Source organism: Echinops telfairi, unplaced genomic scaffold (genome assembly GCF_000313985.2).
Source record: "Echinops telfairi isolate 266 unplaced genomic scaffold, ASM31398v2 ScPeMD7_23;HRSCAF=83, whole genome shotgun sequence".
Classification (NCBI taxonomy): Eukaryota; Metazoa; Chordata; class Mammalia; order Afrosoricida; family Tenrecidae; genus Echinops; species Echinops telfairi.
In genome coordinates this window covers 48052086-48064355 of record NW_022103920.1, presented here as the reverse complement: position 1 = coordinate 48064355, position 12270 = coordinate 48052086, and the positions used below count along the sequence as shown (strand labels likewise).

The 12270-nt window shown below is 37.0% G+C and overlaps 1 protein-coding gene across 1 annotated transcript in view; it reads left to right on the top strand.

Moving 5' to 3' along the window:
* The window catches only part of CACNA2D1 (calcium voltage-gated channel auxiliary subunit alpha2delta 1), a 408675-nt gene extending 397647 nt beyond the window's left edge, over positions 1-11028 (top strand). Inside the window, exon 40 of the mRNA XM_045288646.1 lies at positions 6674-11028. Coding sequence (XP_045144581.1) covers positions 6674-6790 — 117 coding nt within the window. The 3' untranslated portion in view covers positions 6791-11028. The remainder of the gene's footprint in view (positions 1-6673) is intronic.
* Positions 11029-12270: the final 1242 nt, after the last annotated feature.

Here is a 12270-nt window from a genome sequence, read left to right as displayed (position 1 = left end):
GGGAAAATAACCCAAAGTTGTAGTTGGATCATCTCTGTGCGCCCCCACTCCCCAATTTGCTTCAGTAAAATAAGATTTCTGTATATTAAATGTAGGAAACCCTCTTGCTCTGTCTACTACAGCCTTCCTCGTGGCAAACTGTGCTTGTAGAATGCACCTCTAGGGAAACCAGTCATCCACTTCTCCAATGTTTGACAGTCAAGAGGCTTCAATTAAATTTGCTTACATGGATTTTACTGATGATCTAAAATATCTTTCTCCTAGGGAAATATATCATTTTGATCAAGCCACTAAAAAGATTTGACGAAGAGAAAACTGTCCAGCAATTAAAGTTCCTATAAATTGTTTAGGGAATTGTGTGTGAAAGTACAACTCTTGCTCAATAGCTTGATGTGCTAATAATGTGTTGTGTTTCTTTAGCAGTGAATATTTTGATAATGCTTATTTGCAATGGTCACTGTGAATCTGCTCTGGATGGAGGCTCACATTAACTGCTAACTGCCAGCAAATTGCATGAAATCTCATCTTGTGTGTCTTCTTTTCTGTGTTTTCTTTCCTTTTCCTGTACTTGCTACTTTGCCCGTTATTAATAGGATCAACTTATATGCACAACGAGTCGTGCCTGTACCATGATGTCAGCTCCTACCTTCATTTTACTGCAAGTTTTCATGTGGTGTGGATGGTCAGTCACTTTCTCTAATTTTTCTTTGTTTTTGTTTTCGGCTTGATATTTTAGAAAATAACCCATATTCCCAAATCCACAATATTAAATATGCTGCAAACAAGTTCTTAAAATACTGTTTGTAAATGACTGGTTTCAAAGGCTGCATAAGTTTCTCTTCTAAACAAAAATTTTCAGCTTCCTATATTTTTCTAATAATCATAATAGTGTCATCGGGTTTCTTTATAAAATTTAAATCAATGGTTAGGGAAAAAAAACATATACTTTATAATATCTTATTTTTGCCCAAGAGAAATATTATAAAGAGAGTTTATTTTCAAAGGATGGTGACAATGACATCATTTCAATGTTATCAAACATTATCTAACGAACTCTAAGTCTTCCATTCTGAGTTTTATTTACTCCTGAATTATTAATAATCTTATAGAATTGTTTTACTGTAAACGTTTTAAATCCCTAAGCGTATTTTCTTTAATATTGTGCACGTGTTCGGTGAAATCACGTTGATTTTGATTCCTAGCACACCTGTTACTGAAAATCACTGGGGTTTTATAGACTAGAATCGTTCCCAGAGCATTTTGCCGGTTTTTTTCTCCCATAGTATCTGGACCAAAATAATCATTCCTAATGACCTTTCTAAAATATTTTTTGACCAATTTCTGATTTATATAATCAATGCCGTAAAAGATATGTTTGGGGACTCGCTTTTTTTTTTTCATTTGTTTATTTTTTCCATTAGAGTCCTGCAAATTATTTTCTGGTGCTTGGGAATCGCCGTGATTGTTGTCACCAGAACAGCTGTTGCTTTCCTTCATCCCTGTCCCGGTGCTCAGTGATTCGGAACCGAAACAGCGATGTGCCCGTGGCCGTGAATTAAAATGAGCTCCTCAGAGGAGGAAAGCAATGTGGGAGACTGGGTCTTACTAAACAACCGCATTTTTTCATGGACAATGAAAACTAATTTTAGGAGCAAAAGCTTCCCAATGAGATAAATCTACTAAATTTTAAAAATTGAAAGAAAATTTTAAATTAGGTAGTCTCTCTCCAAGGATATATTATGTAAATTTACGTATTGGTAGCTCTCTGGGGTCTCATTTTATTGATACCTGAAAGATACACCCAGGCAACCATATCATTTGCATATAAAAGTTGTAATGAAAAAATCAGGGGAGTAATTTTCTGTTTGTATTCATAATAAAAGAGTCACCAAGTCAATTCCTGCCCCTATAGGACAGTGTAGAACTGCCCCTGTTGCTTTCTGGGAGTATACCTCTTGACAGAAGTAGGACGTTTCCCCCATCTTTCTCCCCATAGTCATAACAGAGATGAGCAGTTAGAACAGAAATTCAACAAGTCATTGCATTATACTCAATAGGCGAGGGAAATTTTAATATCTACTTATTTCCACCTTTTATTCCAAGGTTTACTTAATCGTAGAATATTTATTTAAAAAATTCTAGGTTACCAACTAGAGACAAAATATTAATAAGTACTGCTTTTTAAATGGGACCACTTCCTTTTTACCTAAAGCATAAAAATATGTATATAACAATGAATGCTTTAAATCTTTTCATCTAAGATTCCTCAAAATCTTGAATGTTCCCATTAAGAAATGTATTTTTCTTAACACAATTGTTAGTCTTGAGAAAGTAACATAGATGGGTACACTTTGAGTTAACAGGATTGTGACTACACGGTTATCAGCATGGAACAGTGAATTTAGTTCAAACAATTTGTGTTGATATAATGATATCAAAGGAAGTATCATTTTTCTCCAAAACAATAAAAAGCTGAAAGATTAACAAACTATTGCAAACATAATGAGCAGTCGACCATTAGTTTCTTCATTGAGGACCGATTACTGGTCAAGCTATAAGCTTCAGTGCTAGTCTACAACTGGGTATTTTCTGACAGGAGAGCTGGATTGGAGTTTAGTCTCTGCAGTTTTCTAGTGGGTGACAGCTCTCTAATGCATTTATGGAAATCTCAGCTCCAAGCTAAGGCCCATGTACTGTGTAGAGTTCACAAAGGATGTAGGGCAAAATCATATGAATGTAACTAACACCTAGGCTTTTGTTTCTAGGTTTTTTTAAGATAAGAGACAGAATAAGGAAAAGGAATAGTTGATACCTTGATGAATTGAGTCTTTAGAGCAGTGGTTCTCAACCTTCCTAATGCTGCAACCCTCTAATACAGTTCCTCATGTTGTGGTGACCCCCCCCCCCAACATTAAAATTATTTTTGTTGCTACTTCATAACTGTAATTTCACTACCATCATGAATTGGGCGATCCCTGTGAAAGGGTCGTTTGACCCTCGAAAGGGCGATGACCCACAGGTTGAGAACTGCTGCATTAGAGAGCTCCCTTAATACAGAATCTAATAACACTAATCTGTTGATATTTCAATATAAATAGTGGCACTACTACCTCTTTCTATTTCAATTTGTTGAACCATTCTATTAGTCTCTAGGACAGTGATCCCCACTGATTTGTCTGATCATAGTGCCAGTGGGATCAGGGACATTGGTTTCTATAAGATGAAGAGCATGCTTCTGTGTCTCCTGTATCTGCTCATTAATGATGTAAAATACTGTCACAATCTATCTCATAATTTACCTTATTAAATAATGTCAAATCATAGTCTATCTGGTGGTACTATGCATAACACACGAGAAAACACAATCAGGTACCTAAAATGACAAGAGTTTTCTATGTGAATCAATGTGCAGACTACAGGGACCCCAAATCACTTTTCTGAATGACCCCTTCCCAGAGAGAAATAATCAGACCTCATTGCCACACAGAGGAAATAGAGCAAAAAAAAAGGAATATATATATGAAATGTAGTGGTGTTAGTCTGGATAGACTAGAGAAACAAATCCATGGACACACATGTGTATAAGAAAGAGATTTATATATAAGAGCAATTGAACATTGAGAAAACATCCCAGTCCAGTCCAAATCAAGTCCATAACTCCGATATTAGCCCCTATGTCCCTTACCAATCTATAAAGTCCTTTTCAGACTCACGAAACACATGCAGTGACACCGAATGTAGAAGATCACAGGCCAGTGGGTCGAAAGTCTTTGGATCCAGAGTCATTGGAAACATCTCAGCACTGGCAGGCATCTCTGCATCAGGGTGGGGCCATGTGTCTTGTCAGCCGCTATGTCTCCCAGGGAGTGTCAGCAGAGAGTCTCCCACCTCCAAGGAGGAAATTTCAGCAATTCCCAGAATCCTTAGGGGAAGGCCATGCCCACATACGGAGATCTCATTGACCATACCCTGATTAACAGCCTAGACTCCTTAATCCTCAAATTGACAAATGATTATATAACTACCACATATAGTAAAAGAGGGAATATTGTCCTTCCATAATAAACTTGTAGAATATTAATATGATTCAGAACTTATTTGACAACATATGCATAAATTCTGATTTATAAAAACTAAAAACATAAGGGGTCTTGATTGTATGTTAGTTTTCTGTTATATCAAATTGATGCCGAGCCACAACTGAGAAATGCTCCTGGTTATGTGAGATTTAGACCTTTAAGGTAATATTCTATAACCATGATATTTCTAATCAACTACTATATGCGCTGGTTTCTAAAGTGCCTACTATTCATTTATCATGAGAGCGAGGAAAGGCTTTTCAACTCCTGTAGTGAGTTATCATCTCAGAAATGCACAAGGGCAGTTCTACCCTGCTCTGTGGGATCCCTCTGAGTTGGATTCAACTCGGTGGCAGTGTGAATTTCTGAGTATTCATTTATCAAGTGCTGTTACATTCCTCTTATGTATGAGCTTTCTAGAATGATGAGACATTCTACTCCCGTAAAGTCAGTCTTGGAAACCCGTGGGCAGTTCTACCCTGCTCCCTATAGGGTTGTTATGAGTTGGAATAGTCTCACATGCAGGGAGTTTGGTTCTGAGGTTTTTGTTCTTCTATCTGAGATATAGCCTGGCGCAGCCCTAGTTTATATTTTTGCTCCCAGAAGAATCAATAGCATTCCCTTTCACGCTCAAAACTGTCTTCACCTGTATAATAAATTGTATGGTCAATCTTCACACAGCAAAAAACAATACCACAGCCCTGAGTTGGCAAGCCCCTTAGCTTGCTGCAGAGAAAGCCAGTTTCCTAGAGCTGGGTGAGAGGAAGGTGGGGTCTTTGCAGGAAGAATGAAGATGGAGACACAGCCTGGCTCCAGACCACATGAGGCTTCGGTACAGATTGCAGATCTCACCTTGACACTGATGAGAAGGGATTGACGATATTTGATGTATGCCTTTAACAAGGTCTGAGTCCTTTTTGAGAGGGAGGGGGTGGTAAAAGGTGAGCCATGGAAACAGTGAGCTGCATGAGCAGCTGTTACGTAAGTATAGCAGGAGATGAGATGAGAAGCAGCGAGCTGATCATTTGGATATAAATATAAGTAGAATGTAATTTCAAGCTAGATCTTAAGAGGTCATACTGATGAACTGAATTTGAGAAAAGGAGAGGTGTTATATCTGGCTTGTGTTTTTGGTCCTATTTCCACTACTAGAAGTGTCATTTCCTGAGATTCAAATGAATTATATTTTGGGCAAGTTTATTAATATGACTGTGAGGCAGACAGAAAGATACAAAAGTGAGATCAGTGAGTCTAATAACCTGAAGATATAGAATTCTGAGTTAGTAAATAAATGGAATTTAATAATTAGATTATTCTCAGATGATCTGGGAAGAACGTTTAAATTAAAAATGAAAATAAGACCAAGTACTAACCACTGGAAAGTTAGCATGTAGATTAAATAAAGAGGAGAGCAATGCAAAGCTGGAAAGTTAGAATGTAAATAAATTTGGTGGAAACCAGTCAGTGTGCTGGCCAGAAACACATGAGAAGATCTTTCAAGTCAGAGGAAATGCAGTGTGAAGTGCTCCTGAAAGGGCAAGTAGGGCAAGAGCTAAGAATTGAAGATGATGTTTTTCTTTAGGAACATAACAGACTTTTCTTGTGTTGGTTCTTCTCTCAGCCTGCTCCTGACAAACCACAATAATCCACAATTCTTTTTCCCTGGAGGCTTAGGGACTTTGTAAACTTACTCTGAAACTAAATACAAAATACATTTTGTGTGTGTGTGTGTGTGATCTATTAGTTTAATTCTTGGATTCTTAAAAAGCAACACTTATGAGAATGATTAACTATAAGGTTTTGTTGGGGTTTTTTACTGCAACGAAGTACTTCTAACGCAGTGAAAGCATATGGAAAATGTTCGAGAGTATAGAAATCGGGGATTGCTTTTCCTTTAGTAGGAAGTTCATGGGCCACCACTAGCCAGTGGGGAGCCCAAGTGAGTGTGACCAGTGCTTGAATCTCGTGGCTCTAACGGATCTTGTTTCCAGTGGAGCACTTTTATTTTTCTGAGTACCTGTTTCCTGGGTGTCCTTCTGTTGTTTCTTGTTCAAATCCACTATTTATTATTTTCATTCACGATGAAGGTCCAGATGCTGCATGTGCACAGGGTATGTTCACCTTCGAAACTGGATGCACGGCCTATGGAAAATCGGAGTGCACTTCTTAACCTTCATTTCCAGTCCCAAATATGGGACCAGGGCAGAGTTGCTAAAAAATAATATTTCTTGGGAATTTCAAAGAATACTATTAAAATCTATTTTTACTTAATGTATTTGTATATGAAATTTTATCCAACAAGAATAAATTGTCCACTTAAAATTGATCTGTAACTCTAAATAGAATTTATGACTCAAATGCCTTCTCTAATACTCAGCAGAATCGACAGTTAAATTTTAAGGCATTCACGTGGTACTAGGGAGTTGCTCTATTCATCAGTGCAGAGCAATAAAATCTATGAGAAGTGCAATTGATTTGAATTCAAATGAAACAATTGTATAAGGTGAGTCCAGAAATGCACAAAACATGGGACCTTCTAAAAGTTGGCTTGCTCAGTATTTTCCAGATTTTGATTCTTCGTCTTCCCCCAACAGGAGGATAACACCGACTGCGGTGGCGGTGCTGGCTTAGGTCCCTCCCTGTGGTCCATCCTCGGAATCCAGTGTGTCCTCCTGTGGCTGGTATCTGGCAGCAGACACTCCCAGTTATGACCTTCTGAAGCCCAAATCTGTGCAACGAAACTCCAGACCCTGCCGAAACAGGAGCTCTCGATTGCATTAAGAGAGAGAGGGTCAATTGTCAAAGCAGCAGAACATGATGTGGGCCCATCAAAAACATTTTTTAATCCATTCTATCAAGTCAATTTTGATGGCTAGTAACCCTGTAGGATGGAGTCCCACTGCTCCATCGGGTGTTCAAGGCTGTAAACCTGTATGCAGCAGACCTGCCACATGTTTCTCCTGTGGAGCAGCTAGTGGGTTCAAACTGCCAACCTTCCACTTAGCAGCCAAGCGCTTAACAAATGCACTACCAGGGCTCCTTGTCACTGGGCCCATGCCATGGTAAAACTAAGGCGCAGACTCATAAGGCACCCACTGGCTGCATGTCAGGGTGTCAGATCCTTAAACTTGTGTGAATGCTGCATCATATATGTAACATCAAAGCAAAATTCTAATGTGCTCTTCTGGGGAATATGAAAATCTGTCGTTGTATTGTTGGTGATTTCATGTAAAAGGGCTCCCCATGAAATTGTATATGAATCATAAGAATTGTCCTGATTGTTACCTGGAATGTTGACTGGCTGCAATCCTTGTTCTTTTACCACCAGTAAGATCCCTAGTGGGGAGAAAAGGCGTTTTGATGTTGTTTGGGCTTTTTTGTGTTGACATGTTCTTCTGTTAAAAAATGATTACAGCTTTGTATAGTTACTACTGGGGGGGGGGGATATATATATATAGAGAGAGAATCAATGTTGGTCTAAACTACTGAAAACTAATGGCTAATTTTCTACAAAATATGCCATGAATAAAATGCCTTATGAAGAATGGCTTCTCTGCCAACAAGGGTCACTCCATTCAAGACCCATTGAGCTCTCGTGGAGTAAAGAATGGCTGCTTTGAAAATAATTCACTGAGAACTTATTGGCCTAACGGTGCTGGGTGGTGAAATTTGAATATGTGGCATCGCTCCTCATAAGTGTAAGCCCTTCATCCTTGCTTCAATGTAATATGTCCTTCGTTGACAGGACAGCTATGTCGTGCTAACCAGATACTTCAGAATGCTCTGAGAAAAGCTTGTTGGGGGGAGGGAAAAACGTTTTTCTTGTGACAAATGAACTTTGATTACAAAGGGGATTTTGCATGATGCTGCTGCTATTTTAACTTCTTAGTCTTCTTTTTTTCCCTCTCTTGCTGTAGAGTGTAGTCCATTGGCAAATTAACTGAGTGACATATTGTTATGTAAGAATATGAACTTTGCTGTGTAATGCACCTAAGTCATCTTTAGAAATGTTGTTAAACTACTCTGAATATACTGTGCAATGTAAATGCTGGACAATTGGGTTAGGTAATTGGTGACATAGGAACCAATGGATTTTATACAGATTTGTGCTTTTGCCTGAAAACCTATGTACAGATATTTTAAGTACATAAAACCAGATTTGACACATTTATTTTTTTGAAAAGTACATATATGTTCTCAATGAAGATTCAGCGTAGGTTTCCTCTTTGTTCTTTTGAATCGTAGCACGAAGAACCCAAAAAATTGCTGCTGCTGCTGCTGCTGCTGCGTTTGTCTCGCTACTTTAAAAGTGGGCTGGTCATTTGACCATACTGTCCATGCAGCTTGGTGATGGTCTTCAATAACTTGAACAAAGAGGAAACCTTGAATTTATATGTATGCACATGAATACTTGATTGTGAATAATAAAAATTGTTTTTATACAGCCTCATTAGTGAAAATGGTCAGTGAAGTAAATCACAGATTTCATTTTAGATTAATATGGTAGCAGAATATTATTTATGCGCTTAGGGTTTATTTTCAGGAGTAAACAGTATTTGCCGAAAGGATAAAAAAGCAATGAACATGTAACTATAATATTGGATAATTTTGCTGAAGGCTGAGAGTTTGATGATACTGCTTATGGTACAATACACTTGTTCCTTTTTTTGAACATGCCAAATATTGGTGTGTGTATATGCTGGAAATTTTCTTAAATATAATTTTAAGTAAAATCTTATTAACAATATCCAGCATGCTTGAATATGATTCAAATATCAAAGACATAACCAATTATTTAGCATAGTTTAAAAGATATATTTGTTTTGTTTTTAGCTTTACACACATTTGTAATTTCCTTCCACCACCAATATACCTTAGGTGCCATTTGTGTACATTTCCTTATTTAAAATATTATTTTTATCTTAAATAAAGGGAAGGTGGAAATGGAATCACTTTGCCAACTATAGTTCTAAGAGTTGACATCAGTTACCATTTCTAATGCATTGTTGTGATTTTGTAGTATCATTTATAACTTATAGTGACATTTTAAAAAACACCAAAGTGATTTAAAAAAAATAACTTCTCTAGTGACAATATGTTTAAATCATGCAGTTTGTTAATTAAATATTTAAAACTTATTAACTTTTGCTAGAATATTTTAAATCATGAAATGGTTGAGAAAGATTAAAAATTATGTTGGTTTCTGTATGTAAGTGACATGCATTAAAACAATCAGATTGCTTCCAGCATACAACAAGCTACCTTAAAATTATGTTTAAAACATTAACTATCTATTTTCATGGCTAATGCCACTGATTTAGTATGTTTTCATCTACTGATGACATAGTTCTTGTTGTGATCACAGTTAAACTTGGCATCTCGTGGCAGGGTCCTTCCGATTTGATTTCTATGGCTATGTAAACATGCTGACATACACTAGTTTTGCAATGATCCTTTACTTCCTGTAATAAAATAAACGTATGTATGATGACAACCACATCCATGGTAATCAATTGGATGACTTTAAATTGCCCTTATGGCTAGCTCCAGTCTCTCCCTGTTGACACATTGTTTTCTAAGACAGTAACACTTCACCCATCAAATTTCATTATCAAACTTGGGTTTATCCTGGGAGTTTGAAAAGGACTTAAATTGCAGCCTTTTGTTAATATTCATTTCCAAAGATGAAACCATAGAAGAAATCAAGAAAAAAATGAGTTTTTTAACTGTCTTCACTCATTTAACTTATGCTAGACCCAAGATTAATGTCATTTGTCACTAACACAAAATCAAAATAAAATTTGCATCCACATTTAGCTTTGAGGAAGAACTTTGCAATACTGATTTCTTCATATTTTCTTCATTTGAACAACCAGCATTACTGCCAAACACCAATCGTGGTCCAGATTTGTAACAGGTTTTTAACATGACATACTTCGCAAGTTTGATTGAAGAAATTTTTAGGTCCTAGGCCTATAAGATTTTAGTATGATCTTTTTTCATGTTTCTAATGCGTCAGGCATTATTGCTTAACTTGGAAATAAACAAAACAGTGTTGCTGCCATTTGTAAGTTTTCCTATAATACTCCTTTTACTAACTTTAAGACAGGCCTTACTGGGTTCAAATAGGCAGGATCCCTTTTAAGTGACCTTTGCAACCCAAGTGTTACTTGCTTATTTGATGCTCTAGTATTTGACATCTTGTTTAAATATTTGTCTGTCTCCACCAAAGCTTCATTCCTGTCTTAATTCAATCCTCCAATGATTCCATCACTCATGTCAGTTGACATTAAAACTTCTAGAGGTATAGAGTCGGACTTAGTGAGACAAAATGGAATGCTATGACTTTTTTTAAAGTGTAGAATTTCATTTGCCCAAAAATTCAAATATTATTATCTGGAACTTTTATTGTTTTCTCATAACAGAATGTTAATATTGTTAATATTCAGTGTACATATCTGTAAAGAGCAGATCAAGTAAGCAAAAGTATCGCGTATTGAAAAAGTTGCAGACTTTGAAAAAACTAGAGCCTTCCTACCAATAGTTTCACCTATCTGATTTCTAGTTCAAATAATTCTATCAAAAGATTTTCACCGGGACTAATGGGATACTGTCTTGTATAGATGCCATTTGAGTTCACAATGTGACCTGGCAAACTGTCTTTGTTGTCGTGTGATTGTTGGATCCTGCTTGGGGATGTTCTCTTGAAGTGCTCATTGTGCATCCACGCAAAAGACCAAGTGGCTTTTGTGAACACTAGATCCTTTCCCCCTTTCTTAAGTTCTCTGGACACTTTTGTGGAAATTCCTAGCCTGATTAAGAAAAAAGAAAAACATTTTGTAAAAATTTGTATAATAATGTTATAAAAATATTTATAATCCCAAAAATGTTGTGCTAATTATTGTGCAAAAACAGTATATTCAGAATAAAAGTTTATTGTTTAAAGTCACCACACAGTTTGGCTTGTTTGCTTTAAGGTCCAGTTGAGAGGAGACAGGACTGTGTCATGAGTACATTTCCAGAAAACAAGCTCGCAGTGGAAAGAACTCTGGATTAAAAAGTAGATTTCAAGTGCTTGTACCGTTACAAACCCAGCTCACAAGGCAATACACTTGCACCTGCTCTCCTTAAATCTGACTCTCCTCACGTGTGCACCACGTGTGCATCAAGGCTTTTAGAAAACACTGATTCAGACTTGGGATTTTTGTTTTAAGATTAAAATGCCTAAGGAAATAATTAAGTTCCTATGTTCTTTTTTAACCTTGGGGAAAATAGCTTGAATGATGCATGCTAGACAATCTGAAATGTGCATATCTTTATTGATGTAATATTTACATGTTTCTTGTAGTTATTTATAGCAAACAGCCGTTGATGCAATGAGGTATAATATAGAGTGTAAAAAAAGAAAAACTATGAGGTTCTTTTTACCTTTCTACCAGCTTAATGCCTCCGTTCTTATACTTAATAACGTAACGAGCTTAGTGTTGTGGGAGATCTAGTGTACGATACGCCTACCTTCCTAGTTCGTTCTAGGGAATCTCTGAAGAGATCAGAAGCTGTCGATGTGTGTGTGGGTGAAGTATGAGAGGATGGATGCTAATCATGGTGATTGGGAAATCTGACCCTCTAGTCTGATCAAGGCATTTTAACAAGAGAAACCCGACTTAAAAGCGTGAAGTAGATACATTTGTTTTTGTAACAGCTGGCTTCGTTCTCTACCAATTGATCCCCTCGGTCAATCTCCTGACTCTCCAGAGATTCCCATTTCCTCTATCAATCATCTTGATTGCCCTTCTTGTCTTCCTGAGATGTTACTTGATCAGCTAGCGCCCCTTGCTCAAGCATGTTCAGTCTCCCTCTCCAGAGCCGCCCTTTCCTCCGCCTCCAGCACATTTATAACACCTGCCTTCAACAAATAAACAGAAATCTGTTACCCATGTTATCCATTAGCTTGATTAAATCCTATAGTTATTGCTCTAGAATTAAACATTCCTTTGTGCACCCCCAAGTGATATCGGTCGTTTCTTCTTGGCTTTAGAATACTCAACTAGAATCTGGAATTGAGAGCTTCAATTTGTTGCAATAATTGGCAGTGCTCTTATTTTTTACATGTAATGTTTTGAAGCATAAGCCTAGACTCAAAGATCGTCATAAATCACAATTACTAATTAGGGAAAATAATATGCATCAA